General features: G+C 36.8%; 1 protein-coding gene across 7 annotated transcripts in view; it reads left to right on the plus strand.

The window, feature by feature from the left end:
- The window catches only part of EPS15 (epidermal growth factor receptor pathway substrate 15), a 138,699-nt gene that overhangs the window by 90,655 nt on the left and 30,991 nt on the right, over positions 1-17,053 (plus strand). For all 7 annotated transcript variants that reach the window (XM_013999405.2, XM_005665438.3, XM_021096667.1 and 4 more), the window contains exons 14-15: positions 7,438-7,599; positions 8,001-8,198. In XM_013999405.2, the coding sequence (XP_013854859.1) occupies positions 7,438-7,599; positions 8,001-8,198 (360 nt within the window). The remainder of the gene's footprint in view (positions 1-7,437; positions 7,600-8,000; positions 8,199-17,053) is intronic.

Raw genomic sequence — 17,053 nt, forward strand, 5'->3', positions numbered from 1 at the left:
AATTTCTAGAAAATAGGACATTTTCCTTGAAATTTATTTTTACCAAGATCCCAGGGCAAGGATCCCTTCATTCCTGGAGGAGGAACCTTGGGTGAGGCTTGCTTTGGTGTTTTTCTTAAACAAACCTTGGCAATGCATTACAGTAGTCTTGTTCACTGTATCCTTGCCATTTGCTCACTGCTGCTGTCCTCCTTTCTTTTGCTGTTAATGGTACAGGTGGGCAAGTAGAGCATGATCAGGGAAAATAGAGCATAACTAGGAAGGCATCTGCAAATGTCTTTACTCGTCCGCGTAGTGGGGTGGTATTCGATGGTGCCGAGGTTGTACACTAATTCAGGAAAGCATTTTCCCAAAGGGTTACCTTAAGGGTAAAAGAAAACTACAGCCCTAGTTTAGTGTAAAGCACTCTTTGCTAAGAGAATCTGCAACTGCCCTAGTCAAGGGTTAATAGGTAGGGGTCAGGGAGGGAAGGTACATCTGTTGCCTTCATTTAGTCTCAGGATAAACAAATCTGTACCGAAATAAAATAGCCAATATCTGGATATGAAATTTTTGTGAAAATTGCATTACAAGGAGTCGTAGCCTTATCAAATAATTTTACAGTGAAATTTGATTCTTATTCTTGTCAGCATGTATGTTTGCATCTGTTCATTTTTATTTTGTGCAGTTGAATAATACTAAGTTTGCTTACTGAAGAAGACCTTTGTGTGTATGGATTAGTGTTGGAATTTTTTTAAAGATCTTTTTCATATTTAGAGTAGACGTAGAGAAACATTAGTTATAATTAATTTTAATATGGACCTCTACCCAGCTTAAAATATATCACCAATGTGAGGTATTTTCTCAATAACTTTTCCCTTAAGGCCTGTACTTTTGTGTTACTATGTAGATTTTTACTGCAGCTAAGAAGCAAGGTTGGGAAATTTGAATGAATGTGTTTGCTCTTTGGAAGAGAAAGGGCAGGAATGAATAAATATTATATTGGCTTGCTTATTCCCTTTCCTTTTGCATAAACCTATTTTCTAGGCTCACTAAAAATATGAGTTTTGAAAACTGGTTCATTTTTATTAAAGGAAACCAGCATTGAATCTACTATTGGTACTTCTTACATAAGAATTCAGTCATGTCAGACTATTTATATACTGGGATGAAACCATGAGAGATATGTGATACTTTAAAAACTGCAAACTTGACATTTTCTGATTATAAAAGTAATATGGGTCCATAGTAAACTTGTAAAATAAAGAAAAATATAAATAGAAATCCCACAATTTTACATTTCATGAACCCATTGAAGGGAAAGAAAAAATTTTTCCAAGATCCTTAAAAAATGCTTTTTGGACCAACATTATCATTATGTATTAACTATATAATAATTTTATGAACAGAGTACTGTCAATAGATTATTTTCCCAAATATAAAATTACTTCAGGAGTTCCCGCTGTGGCACAGCGGGGTAAAAATCCAACTGAAGTGGCTTAGATTACTGCAGAGGTTCAAGTTCAACCTCTGGCCTGGTGCAGTGGATTAAAGGATCCAGCAATACCACAGTTGTGGTGTAGCTCGCAGTTGTGGCTCGAATTCCATCTCTGGTCCAGGAACTTCCATGTGCTGCAGGTGCGGCCATTAAAAAAATTACATTTGAATCATGAGAATTTTTCAGAGCACGGTCGTTTTTCAAGCTACTTGGTTAAAGTGAAGCTCTCATTCTGCTTTCCTGAAGAGTAAGAAGAGTGTATATAGTATAATGTAAAAAAAAAATAGATAAGTTTAAAACATAAGAAAGGTCTGTATGACCACAGTGACATGCCAAAGCAGTAAAGATTATTTCCTTATAATGGGAAATTTTAAATGTCAAATCAGTTTTGGTCTATAGACTGTACCAATATTGAATCCCTATAGAAATTTAGATATTAATTTAACAAAAACATTTTTATAGGTCAGTTTGAATATAGTTGTAATATTTTTTTCTAGTTTAAATGCAGAATGAAACTTTTCATAGTATGCTGAGAGAATGTACAGGCCTTTCTGTCAGCCTTAGGCACATGTCCTAATAATTTCTCCCAGATACTAGAATCCTTGCGATAGTTACAAATCATTGCCTAATTAATTAAACATGCTAAGCATTGTCCTAGGTTGTGGAACCTCTAAGAAAGATGAGGCATTGGCCCTGTCCTTCAGCAGTGTATCATTTAGAGATAACTGTAATACAGTGGAGTAATAATAGAGGTTGGGTACAAACTGCTGTAAGAGCACAGGTAAAGGAAACTCAGGGTGGTCAGAGGAAACTAAATTTGGCTGCACCTTGAAGAATGAAAAGTAAACTTCTAGGTAGCAGTGCTGTGGAAAGGCATTCAAGGCAGAGCAGATGGCCTAAGGAAGGGCACAGGGACATTGAAGTATACTTTTGATTGGAGAAAGAAGAGGGTCTGCTGAAGAGGGGGCACAGGTAAACATGAGGAGAAGAAGGCAGTAGACGAGGAAGGATAACATGGGTCCCAGAATTGAAGGTTCTAATGTATCTTGTAGCCTGTTTTACCTTGTCCTTTAGCTAAGAGGAAACTATCATATATTTTTGAAATAGAGTGATTAACAAAAATCTCCTTTGCAGTGAGTTATTTTTTTTAAGAAAATTGGACATTTGGAGTAGGAAGAAACAAGGCAGAAAAAGCAAATTATGAATCAAGGGAGGGACAATGAAAACTAGTATGTATTTATTGAGAGCCAGTGCCAGGTGCATATCTAAGCTGTATCTCCTTTTGAGTGTGCATCAGTTAACAGTGTAGACAAGGTTAAAAACTTAGGCATGAAAAAAATTTAGGCATGCTGGTAAATTAATGATAAAGTCGTAGCAGAATTTACCATTATGAACCTATAATCACTTAGACTTAATGTAATGTTAGCCCAGGAAGAGTCTTTTATTATCATCCATTGTGTTGGGCCTTTTAAGGGAATTTTTAAAGGAAAGCAGCATGGTGGTAGTTGTACTTTTAAATTAATCCGCTGGTTGAGCAGAATATAACATAAAAAGCAAATTATTAAAAACATTATTCATAAAGTTAAAAAAGAAAAACATTGTTCAGTGTTTTATTTAATCATTCAAGCATCTACATATATTTGAAAAATAGTGGCACACGTGTGAGACATTTAGTCTACAGACAATAGATAGCATAGTATATAGCAGAGCTCAGACTCTGGAATCAGAACCTAGTTTGAATCTATTACCTGTTGACTATAACTTTTAACAAGTTACTTGCTCATCTGGGCTTCAGTTTTCTTAAATGTAAAATGTGAATAATGATAGTACCTACCTCATAGATTTGTCATGTGAGTTATAAATCAGTTAATATTTGTAAAGATCCTGTAACAGTATCCAGCACATTGTAAGGGCTTTTGAAAATGTTTGCTATCATGATGATGATAATGCTACCTTGTATAAATCATGCGATAATTCAGAGACCTTCTTCTGATAAGTTTTTCTTCTTGTCTTAGTTCTTATTCTGATGCATGATCATTGGGGCCTTTGAATAGTATGTTATCTTTAAAATACTGTTACCATTAGAAATTTGTGTTCACAGTTTTACTTCACCCTCTCTGAGGTCTCTGCCCACCTCTTGTGGACAAGCCTTATCAATCCATTCTTCTTTCTCATGTATGGTTCCTGGAGAGAATCAAGTCCTAATTCCGGATGAAATCCTTTATGTATAATGAATTAACCTCGCTCCTGTGCATCTGCAGTGATACTAGTAATGTACCGTTCTTCAGAGAACTGGGAAAATAGTCCCTCAGATGATTTTCTGTGGTTCAGATGAGGAACCCCAATTGGAGGATATGTAAATCAAGCCATCTTGGCTGCTGTGTTTCATGGTAGTATCATAATGGCAGTAGTTGCTTTCATCTTTCTCCCAAGTCTCCTTTTTTTTTTTTTTTTTTTTTTTTGCTTTTTAAGGCCACACCCACAGCATAAGGAAGTTCCCAGGCTAGGGGTCCAATCAGAACTGCAGCTGCTGGCCTATGCCACAGCCACAGCAATGTGGGATCCAAGCCACATCTGTGACCTACACCACAGTTCATGGCAACGCCAGATCCCTGACCCACTGAGTGAGGCCAGGGATCGAACTGGCATCCTCATGGTTACAATTCAGATTCGTTTCCACTGCACCACAACAGGAACTCCTGTATTTTTTTAAAGTAGACTTTATTTTTTATTTTTTTTAAACTTTTTTTTTTTTTTTTTTTGCTTTTTAGGGCCGCACTCATGGCATATGGAGGTTCCCAGGCTAGGGGTCAAATCGGAGCTACAGCTGCTGGCCTACACCACAGCCACAGCAACACCAGAACCCAGTCGCATCTGTGGCCTATCCCACAGCTTACAGAAATGCCGGATCTTTAAACCACTGAGCGTGGCCAGGGATCGAACCTGTGTCCTCATGGATGCTAGTCAGATTCATTAACCACTGAGGCATGACGGGAACTCCAAAAGTAAACTCTATTTTTTAGAGCAGTTTTAGGTCCACAGAAAAATTACGCAGAAGATACAGAGATTTCCCATTGTATTTTTATTTATTTATTTATTTATTTATTTATTTATTTTTGTCTTTTTGCTATTTCTAGGGCCACTCCTGCAGCATATGGAGGTTCCCAGGCTAGGGGTCTAATCAGAGCTGTAGCCCCTGGCCTACGCCAGAGACACAGCAACTCGGGTTTCAAGCCTCGTCTGCAGTGTACACCACAGCTCACGGCAATGCCGGATCCATAACCCACTGAGCAAGGCCAGGGATTGAACCCACAACCTCATGGTTTCTAGTCGGATTCATTAACCACTGAGCCAGGACGGGAACGCCCCCATTGTATTTTTAAAATCTATGTAACCTTTATCATTAAGAATGAAGTCTGGCATACACATGAATAAATAAATATATAATTTTCAAAATGGTTTATCTTATTTTAAGAAATTCATTCTGACACTGAGATCTATCTGTATTTTCTTCTGTACATTTAAAATTTTTGTCTTTCATATTTAGGCCTGTAATATACCTGGAATATTTTTTTCCCTTTTGGTATTGGTGACTTAACTTTTTTTCTTTTTTGCCACATGGGTATGCCCAGCATTATTTACTGAATAGCTAATTCTCCTTTCCTCCAATCAGTTTTAACATTATGTCTTATCATATTTTCTGTGTACATCTAGATTCTGTATGTTTAAATTTTTCTGTTCCATTGATCTGTTTATCTATCCTTCCACCAAACCAAGCAGCCTTAATTACTTTGGTTTTCCAGTAATTCTTATTATCTTGTAGGGTAAGTCCTTTAACATTTTACAGTACTTTTTTTGTTTTTTTCTTTATTCTTCCAAATACGTCTTAGAATCAACTTGTCAAGACCCTTGAAAAATCTTGTTAGGATTTTTATTGGAGTACATAGAGTAATTAGGAGAGACATGACATCTGTCTGAAGTTATTCATCCTTCACTAAATAGGTGGTGAAGTACCTTTTGTATATTGGGAACCGGGAACATAGCAGTGAACAAAACTCACGACTATCCCTGTACTCTTGGGGCGTACATTCTAGTGGAAGGAAATTTGTTCTATCACTGGGATCAGTCTCAATGTCCATCAAATGTATATCCATATGATGGAATACTACTCAGCAATAAAAAAGAACAAACTACTTTTATATGCAATGATATGGATGAATCTCAAAAATATTCCATGAGGTGTAAGAAGCTGGGTATAATAGACTACATATTATATGATTCTATTTATGTGAAATGTCTATGAAAGGAAAAAGTATAGCAACAGAAAGCAGATCATTGGTTGTCTGGGGCTTAAAATGGCATTGAGAATTGACGCCAAAGAGTATACAGGCACTTTTTAGGTGATGGAAATGTTTTAAAACTGATCATTGCACAACTGTATATATTTACTAAAACTTACTGAATTGTATACCTGTAATGGGCAAATTTTGTGCTATGTATAAATTATACCTCATAAAGCTATTTAAATATATTATTTTATGCCAACTCAGAGATAACTTGAAAACATGGAAAGTCACAAAGAAGCCAAACAAAAAAAGTACACGTTACATGATTCCATTCATATAAAATATCCAGAATAGACAAAGCTATGGAGATAAAAAGTAGATTTGCCAAGGGCTGGGATGATCAGGAGGGAAATAGGGAGCAACTTACTAATAGGTATAGAGTTTCTTTTGGGGGTAAGAAAAATGTTCTAAAATTGTTGTGGTCATGGTTGCACAGCTCTATAAATATACTAAAATCCAGTAGGAAAAAAACATATATATATAAATAAATGATTAAAAAATTATTAAAAAAAAAACCATTGACTTGTACACTTTCAATGGGTGCATTGTACAGTATGTGAATTATCTCAATAAAGCTGTTCTAGAAAATAAATAAAAATGATATCCTGTAGACGAAGGAGAATTAGTGAAGGGAGATGGCGGTGGGTGGTGGTGAGGAAAGCCTCACTGAGAAGTTAACAGTTGAGCAAAGACTTCAAAAAGATGAGGGGTTGAAACATGTCGATTCCTAGTGGAAGAACTTTCTAGGAAGAGGGGATAATCAGTGAAAGATCCTGAGAAGGAAGCATATCCAGCATGTTTAAGAAACAGCAGTGATGCCAGTGTGGCTGAAATAGAGTGAGCAAGAGGAAGAGCAGGAAAAGAATCTGGGAGGTGGGATCACATAGGATCCCGGTAAAGACTTCGTTTATTTCCAGTAAGGGAGGTGGGGAGTCAGTGCAGAGTTTTGCGTAGAGGAATGACATCATCTGACATAGGGTTTTAAAAGTGGCTACTGTGCTGAAAGTAAACTGGAAGGCACCATGGGTGGGAGCAAGGAAACCAGTCAGAAGGCAGCAATCCAGGAGAGAGAGGAGAGAGACTTGGACCACGGATGAAGAAAAATGTGGCCAGTTGTAAAATAAATTGTAAAGGAAGAAGCAACAAGATTTGCTGACAGGTTGGAGATGAGATGTGAAAGATAAGAATCAAAGATGCTGGATGTTTTGCCCAGAGAAACTGAGAGGGGAGAGTTGGAGGATGAAGTAGATTTGGGCAGGTGGAGGGGAAATGCCAGGAGTTCTGTTGTTGATGTTAGAGAAGTCCATCAGACATCCACGGACAGATTTGAATAAGCAAATTGGATTTTTTTTTTAACTTTTTCGGAGTCTAGTTGACTTACAATGTTGTATTAGTTTCAGGTGTACAGCAAAGTGAGCAAATTGGATTTCTGAATCTAGAATTTAGGAGAGAAATCCTCAGGCAAAGATTGCATTTAAAAGCCATGAGTCCTCCAATCCACCAATATACTTAATAAGAGGAGACTTTATCTTCCCTAAAGATTAGGCTTTTAAACATTATTAATGTTCACCTGTGTCCAAGGGTAATAAATATGTTACTTTTCTTGTATTTCAGGATCTTCAAGATGAAGTTCAGAGGGAGAATACTAATCTGCAAAAACTACAGGCCCAGAAACAGCAAGTACAGGAACTCCTTGATGGACTGGATGAGCAGAAGGCCCAGCTGGAGGAGCAACTGCAGGAAGTCAGAAAGAAGTGTGCTGAAGAGGCCCAGCTGGTACAGTCTGGTGGTTTACTACTGCCTATGTCTATACCTAGTTGCTTTTGCTGGCTTAAATTGGAACTATTTTCTGCTTGCTGTTAAGTAGCAGTCTAGTTTGGGAGCATGAAGGAGATGGGGCGTGGTTCATCCAGAAATTACAAGGGAAATGACTCTTCATATACCATTTTCTCCCAGTTTTAGTTGGAGGTATGGTACCTATGCCTTCAACTCTCCTCTGTCAATCCCAGTTACCACCACCCCCCCACCTTTTTTTTTTTTTTTTTTTTTTTACCAAAAATAAACATCAAAAAACTCCCACCAAAATATTAAATTAAACAAACATTGCATTATGGAACATTTTCATGACATCTCTTTTTTTTAATCCCACTTTCTTTTCATTCACCTCCATATTATAGATCTCATCCCTAAAAGCTGAAATAACGAGTCAAGAATCACAGATCTCCACTTACGAAGAAGAGCTGGCCAAAGCTAGGGAAGAGCTGAGTCGTCTACAGCAAGAAACTGCAGAGTTGGAGGAGAGTGTGGAGTCAGGGAAGGCTCAGCTGGGACCTCTTCAGCAGCACCTGCAAGATTCACAGCAGGAAATCAGTTCAGTAAGTCTTTGTGGCAGCAAGAAATGGGCACTCACATCCTTACAGTGAATAATATCTTTTCAACTTCTGTTTCTTCTCCTTCTGCCTAGTTTATTATTCATTTTCAGTGATTTTATACAAATAGGTTTCTTGTCACCTCTCATAAGTTAAAGCTCTAATACATCTTGTACATCTCATGATTATCACTGGAGTTGTGGTCAAGAGTGCAGAAATTACAAGGGAAATGGTTTAGGTTTAGGTGCTGGCTTTGCCACTTGCTGCCTGAATCATCTTTGTATCAGCTTCCTTATCTTCAGAATTGGAGAATTAACAGTACCCCTACCTCTTAGGGCTGCTGTAAGGTTTAAATGAGGTAAAACTAATGAGATATTTTAGCATAGTGTTTGGTAAATAAGTGCTTAGTAAGTGTTGCTTACTTTTTTTTTTTTTTTTTTTTTTTTTGTCTTTTTATGGCTGCCCCTGAAGCATATGGAAGTTCCTAGGCTAGGGGTCAAATCGGAGCTATAGATACCAGCCTATACCACAGCTGCAGCAATGCTGGATCCAGGCATCTGTAACCTACACCACAGCTCACGGCAGTGCCGGATCCCTAACCCACTGAGTGTGGCCAGGTATCAAACCAGTGTCTTCCTAGATACTAGTAGGGTTCATTACCGCTGTGCCACAATGGAAACTCCTACTTGTGTAAATAATAATCCAGTGTCTTCCCTTTTGGGATTCTAATCTTGAAACCAGTTTTGCTTATTTGGAAACCTTTATTTTTTTGTAATTAGGAAATTATTCGTTATATAGATAAATATGCAGTGTTGTGATAGATCCAGTATATAGATCCTTTGCTTTGCTCTTTCTCAAATTCCATAAATGGAAAATAATATTTTATAGAATGATAATAAGATGGTTGGATATGCATAGAGATCATATAGCCCATTCCTTTCATTTTGAATTTCAACAAACTGAAGTCATGGAAGGTTAAGCAACTTGCTTATGATTACACAGCTTTCAAAAGATCCACAGCCTAGAGTCGATCTTCTAAAACCTAGTCTAGCAGGTGAATGAATACCTACTCACTCTTCTTCTAGGACATAGCTTAACCTCTTATTGCTTTGTGGCATTTTCTGAACCCTGCCTTTATTGGACGTTGTACTCTCTTACAGCAATTGTAACATTTCCCCTGCACATTTGTTTATGTGTTTGTCTCCCTCAGTAGACAGAGCCTTTTGGTCTAGAAACATACATTTCCCCCCTATCATTTGCTACAGTTCTTGTCCCAGTGTAGGTACTCAATAAATAGGTAGGAAACCCAAAAGAAAGTTATCCTAGTGGGAATGATATCAGGTGAATCCACACTGACCTCCCCCCACCGCCAAAAAGCAGTCCTGTGAACCATGAACTGCTACCAAGATTTACACGGACCCCATGCATAACAACTCTCTGGTTTCAAGGAAGGTAACATAATACCACCGCTCCCATCACGTGCTCTAGATACATGTGAGCCACTAACACCTTTATGAACTTCAAGACAAGGCAGTGGTCATGGCATCTACATACCTGTCATTAAGGGGACAATAAATATAGAAAGTTAAACATTATGAGACAACAAAGAAATAACCTTCAGACAAAGGAAGAAGACAAAAACAACTAAATTAAGAGGAGACAGACCATCTACCTGAAAAAGAATTCAGAGTGATGATGGTAAAGATGATCCGAGACCTTGGAAAAAAGATGGAGACAGAGAAGTTTTGAGAAATAATAGAGAAAATAGAGAAGTTATGAGAAATGTTCAACAGAGAGCTAGAGGACCTAAAGAATAAGCAAAGTAAGATGGATAGCACAGTATCTGAAATGAAGAATATACTAGAAGGAATCAATAGCCAGATAATGGAGGTAGAAGAATAAATAAGTGATGTAGAAGACAGAGTGGTGGAGATCACTGCTGCAGAAAAGCATAAAGGAAAAGAACTGAGGAGACTCTAGGAGATCTCAGGGACAACATTAAAGTACCAAAATTCACATCATAGGGGTTCCTGGAGGAGAAGAGAGAGGAAAAGGGGCCAGAGAAAATATTTGAAGAGATTATAGTTGAAAATTTCCCTAATATGGGAAAGGAGACACTCACTCAAGTCAAGGAAACACAGAGGAACCCACACAGGATGAACCCAAAGAGAAACACAGTGAGACACGTACTAATTAAACTGACAAAAATTAAATATAAAGAAAAAAATATTAAAAGCATCAAGGGAACAGCAACAAATAACGTACAAAGGAATCCCATAAGGATAATAGCCGATCTTTCAGTAGAGAAAGCTAGCAAGCTAGAAGGGAGTGGCAAGATATATTTAAGGTGATGGAGGGGAGGAACCTAGAACCAAGAATACTATACCCAGCAAGGCTCTCATTCAGATTTGAAGGATAGATCAAAAGCTTTTCAGACAAACAAAAGCTAAAAGAATTCAGCAACTCCAAACCAGCTCTATAGCAACTACTAAAGGAACTTCTCTAAGCAAAAAGGAAAAAGCCACAACTAAAAAAAGAAATTTTCAAAAGAGAAAAGTCAGTGGTAAAGACAAAGATAATATAAAGGTAGCAAATCACCCATTGAAAAAAATGATATCAAAACTAGCGGACATGAGAAAAGAACACAAATGCAAAACATCAAAAATTCATTCAAAAATAAGAGAGCCACAAACCAAAATAAGTACAATAGACATACATATAAAAAAGAAAAAGCAATCCAAACACGATACTAGAGTCAACAAATCACAGAGAAGACAACAAAAGAAGGGAAGGGGGAAAAAAAGATTCAAAGTAACAATTCAAAGCAGTTAACAAAATGGCAATAAATACGTACTTACACATAATTACACTGAATGTAAATGGATTAAATGCTCCAACCAAAAGACACGAACTGGGCATTGGAATACAAAAAGAAGACCCAAATATATACTGTTTAAAAGAGACCCACTTCAGACCCAAGGACACATACAGACTGAAAGTGAGAGGATGGAAGAAAATATTACATGCAAATGGAAATCAAAGGAAAGCAGGAGTAGCAGTACTCATATCAGACAAAATTGACTCTAAGATAAAGAAATCACAAGAGACAAAGAAGGGCACTACCTAATAAAGGATCAATCCAAGAAGAAGAAATAACAATTGTAAATATATATGCACCTAACATAGGAGCACCTCAACATATAAGGTAACTGCTGACAGCCATAAAAGAAGAGATCAACAGTAGCACAATAATAGCGGGGGACTCTAACACCCCACTTATATCAAGAGACAGATCATCCAGACAGAGAATCAACAGGGAAACATAGGCCTTAAATGATACTCTAGACCAGATAGATCTAACTGGTATTTATAGAACATTCTATCCCAAACCCACAGAATATGCATTCTTCTCAAGTGCACATGGAACATTCTCCAAGATAGATTACATTTGGGGCCACAGATCAAGCCTTGGTAAATTTTAAAAAGTTGAAATTATCCCATGCATTTTCTCCAACCACAATGCTATGAGACTGTAAATCAAGTACAAGAAAAAAACAGCAAAAAACACAAACTCCTGGAAGCTAAACAATATGCTACTGAACAACCAAAGGATCATTGAAGAAATCAAAAGATCCTTAGGGACAAATGACAACAAAGATACAACAAGCCAAAATCTATGGGACACAGCAAAAGTAGTTCTGAGAGGGAAGTTTATAACAATACAGTCTTACCTCAGGAAAGAAGAAAAAGCTCAAATAACCTAAACTTGCACCTAAAACAATTAGAGAAGGAATAACAAAGCCCAAAATTAGCAGAAGGAAAGAAATCCTTAAGATCAGAGCAGAAGTAAATGAAGTAGAGACAAAGAAAACAATAGAGAACATCAATGAAACCAAAAGTTGGTTCTTTGAAAAGATCACCAAAATATATAAACCTTTAGCCAGACTCATCAAGAAAAAATGGGAGAGGGCTCAAATCAATAAAATTAGAAATGAAAAAGGAGAAATTACAACTGATTCCACAGAAATATGATCTCTTATGCTTATAGGAGACTACTGTAGGCAACTATACACCAATAAATTGGACAACCTAGAAGAAATGGACAGATGCTTACAAAGGTACAACCTACCAAGTCTGAATCAGGAAGAAACTGAAAATATGAACCAATCACAAGTAACAAAATTGAATATATTATTAAAAACCTTCCAAAAAACAAAAGTCCAGGACCCAATGGCTACACAGGTGAATTCTATCAAATATTCAGAAAAGAGTTAAAACCTATTCTTCTGAAACTCTTTCAAAAAATAGCAGAGGAAAGAACACTCCCAAGCTCATTCTGTGAGGCCACCATCACCCTGATGCCAAAACCAGACAAAAATGCCACAAAAAAAGAAAATTACAGATCAATATCACTGATGAACATAGAAGCAAAAATCCTCAACAAAATACTAGCAGACCAAATCCAAGTGTATATTAAAAGGATCGTACACCATGATCAAGTAGGATTTATTCCAGGGATGCAAGGATTCTTCTGTATCTGCAGATCTATCATTGTGATACATCACATGAACAAACTAAAGAATCACATGAACAAACTAAACAAACAAAAAGACAAAAAAAAAAAACAAAACAAAACTGAAAAGACTGGAAGAATAAGAGAAAATCTTTGCTAACAATGCAACAGACAAGGGCCTAATCTCCAAAATATACAACAATTCATGCAACTCAACGACAAAAAACTAAACAACCAAATTGAAAAATGGGCAGAAGATCTAAATAGACATTTATCCAAAGAAGACATACGGATGGCCAATAAGCATGTGAATGAATGCTCAATATCGCTAATTATTAGAGAAATGCAAATCAAAACTGAAATGAAGGTACCACCTCACACCAGTCAGAATGGCAGTCATTAACAAGTCAATAAATAGCAAATACTGGAGAGGGTGTTGAGAAAAAGGTACCCTCCTCCACTGTTGATGGGAATGTAAATTGCTATAACCACTATGGAAAACAGTATGGAAGTACCTCGGGAAACCAAATATAAAGCTACGGTACGATCCAGCAATTCCACTGCTGGGCATGTATCCTGGCAAAACTCTCAAAAAGATACAAAAGATACTTAGAAAAAGATACCTGTAACACTGTGTTCATAGCAACACTATTCACAGCAGCCAAGACATGGAAACAACTTAAATGTCCATGGACAGATGATGAATGGATTAAGATATGTGCAATGGAAGATTACTCATCCATAAAAAAGAGCAAATTAATGCCATTTGCAGCAACATGGATGAACTAGAGGCTCTCATGCCAAGTGAAATAAGCCAGAAAGAAAAAGATGAACACTGTATGCTAGCACTTATTTGTGGAATCTAAAATATGGAACAGATGATCCTATCTAAAAATAACAAAACAAACAAACAAGCGAACAAAACAGAAACAGATCATGGCCAAGAAGAGCAGACTTGTGGTTTCCCAGGACAGTGGGAAGGGGAGGGAGTGGGATGGATGGGCAATTTGGGCATTGGGGGGATGCAAACTATTATATTTGGAATGGATGGGCAATGGGATCCTACTGTACAGCACAGGGAAATGTGTGTGATTGGGTCACTTTGTTGTATAACAGAACTTGACAAAATACTGTAAATCAACTATACTTTAATAATAAATAAAATACTTTTGGAGTTTAAAAAAAAATTCTTTTTTTTTTTGTCTTTTTGCTCCTGAGGCATATGGAGATTCCCAGGCTAGGGGTCTAATCGGAGCTGTAGCTGCCAGCCTACACTACAGCTCACAGCAATGCCAGATCCTTAACCCACTGAGCGAGGCCAGGGATCGAACCCACAACCTCATGGTTTCTAGTCAGATTCGTTAACCACTGAGCCACAGCAGGAACTCCTAAAAAATTGTTTTTAAAGTATGATTCATAGACCATGAAATTAACTGCTTTTAAAGATACAGTTCAGTGATTTTCAGTAAATTTAGAGCTGTTTGAACATCAGAGTCTAGTTTTAGAACATTTCCATCACTCCTTGTGGTCATTTATAGTCAGACCCCACCCTTACCCCAGGTAACTGCTAACCTACTTTCTGCTTCTACAGATTTTCCTTTTTGAGCATTTCATATAAAGGAAATCAAACACTGGTTTTTCTCATGTGGTTTCTTTCACTTAGTATAATGTTTTTAAGGCTTATCCATGTTGTAGCATGTATCAACGTTATGGTCCATTGTATAAGGTATTTTGTTTATCCATTCACCAGTTAATGGGCATTTGGATTCCTTCTACTTGTTGATCATTAGGAATAATCCTGCTATGATTTGTGTTTGTCTTTGCATACAGTTCTTTGTGTAGGTACATGTTTTCATTTCACCTGGTTATCTAATAGTTGATAATATTGCAAAGTTATGTTAAACTTTTTTATTTAACTTTAAACTTTAAATTGCCAAACTATTTTCCAAAATGGTTGTAGCATTTTATACTCCCTGTAACAGCCTAGAAGGGTTCCTTCCGATTTCTCCACATTCTTACCAACACATTTATTGACTGTCTTTTTGGCAGTCAATGTATAATGATTGTAGTAGGTATAAAGTGTTACCTCATAGTTTTTAATTTGCAGTTCTCTAATGACTCATGATGTTGATGATCTTTCCATGTACTTATTAGCCATTAATATATCCTCTTGGATAAAATATCTGTTTAAGTATTTTGCCCATTTTAAAAAATTGAGTTATCTTGTTACTATTAAATTACAAGAGCTTTAAATATATATGTGTGTGTGTGTGTGTGTATGTAATCTGGAGATAAAGTCCTTTCTCAGATATTTGACTTGCAAATAGTTTCTCCCAGTCTCTGACTTGTCTTTGACTTGTCTTTTCATTTTCTTTTCTTTGACTTTTTTGAAAGGGGATTTCTTTCAAAGGAAGGAGCATAAATAAGAGGAGTAGAAAGGGCTCTGGATATTATAAATTATCAGAAAGAGGGAAAAAAAACGATGTCTTTCAGCATGGAAAATAGTCTTAGCAAGCTGTACTACCAAGTGTGCCAGAATATGATTGGTATCTGTGAAAGGAATTAGATCTTTGTGTCTCATCTCCAAACTTTAAGAACAAACATACCAATTTCTTCTGCTTGACTCAGTGACTAGTGTATCTTTCCCACAGAGGGCAGTGTATTTCCATGAGTCTGTAAGATGAAAATTTGGTTTTGAATTAGCCTGAGACTTTCATTGCTCTCTAAGGCTTAACTATAGCTCTTCTGGGAAAAGGAATAACTAAAGAAAATTTTTCTGACTTGCTAATTTTGTTTGTTTTTACTTTTTACCTTGTGTTTGCAAGAAAAGAGCAAAGAACCTTTAACCTTCACTCTGTGTAACTTGCTTATTCAATATATACTATTTAAACAAGTTTTTCTGTCTTTCTGAATGTTTATTGCACTTTTCTTGCACAATTTGCAAAGAGCTTGTGCTAGTTGTGTGATTTTTTTCCCACCTTATCCTCTAAGTTTATTAGAAAGTAAGGAAGAACACAGGCTTAGTGACAGGTGCATGGGAGAGTCAGACAAAGGAAAACCTAGTTTTGTTCAAAATTCTACTGATTGTCTCAGAAATAACTGTAAGGAATAAACCATCCTAGACAGAAGTCTTTGAAAGGCAAGTATTTTAACCTACTGCCTCATCTGTATGATGGATATCATTTCAGTATTAATGTTTTGAATTTTAGACTGCAAGATCATGGTGGATATTAAAATTGATTCAGTGCTCGTGATAAATTTTTTAAATGAATTAAAAGAGGATAGGAAATATCAGCATGCATCACATGTAGTAAGGATAAATATTACTTTGTGTAAAAGCTATTTATTTCTATGGATTTACATAAAAACAAGTTTATAAGCCAGTGCTCTAGGAATATATAATACATATGCTGTATGTTGCAAATGTGTAGTATTTTTGGATTGTTATTTTAAATTCTAAATACAGTGTAGTTTGGGAGTTCCCGTCGTGGTGCAGTGGTTAACGAATCCGACTAGGAACCATGAGGTTGCGGGTTCAATCCCTGCCCTTGCTCAGTGGGTTAACGATCCGGCGTTGCCGTGAGCTGTGGTGTAGGTTGCAGACGCGGCTCGGATCCCGCGTTGCTGTGGCTCTGGCGTAGGCCGGTGGCTACAGCTCCGATTGGACCCCTAGCCTGGGAACCTCCATATGCCGTGGGAGCGGCCCAAGAAATAGCAACAACAACAACAACAACAACAACAACAACAACAACAAAAAAGACAAAAGATAAATACAGTGTAGTTTGATATGTATTTATATATGCTACTGATGCCCACTGTTTAAATTTACAAGCATAATACTTGTGTTTTTTAGTGAACATATATTAGCTCTTATAGTTTACATCATTGTCCTAGATGTTGGAGATAGATACAAAATATAAATAAGCATTTTTTTTCTTCTCATCCCCAACATTTTTCTTTATATATATATATTGCAATTTATTGCGTACCACCTTTTGTGTCCCACTGTTGTCCCAGGTTTATAAAGTCACTTGGATATTGGGATCAAAAAAATTTTGGTGTCCTTTATTTAACATATTTGGTATAACTTAGATTTAGAGACTACCTCCTAGGGCTCTAGCCCATTAATAAGTCATGCCAGGGGGTAGGACACTGGCTCATTTCCCCTTTATCTTCACTTCTCTCCTGCCCATTAGGAGTGTGGCTGGCTGCAAAGTCTCATGTGCTATCCTTCTATTTCATTTAACTCTCCTAAATCTTCATCACAAAATCTTCTTTTGCTCTACCACTTTGCTATCTTTTTCCCAATGCCCTGACCCCTTTTCTAATTAATTTGCACATATTTGAA

The sequence above is a fragment of the Sus scrofa genome, chromosome 6 (genome assembly GCF_000003025.6).
Source record: "Sus scrofa isolate TJ Tabasco breed Duroc chromosome 6, Sscrofa11.1, whole genome shotgun sequence".
Classification (NCBI taxonomy): domain Eukaryota; kingdom Metazoa; phylum Chordata; class Mammalia; order Artiodactyla; family Suidae; genus Sus; species Sus scrofa.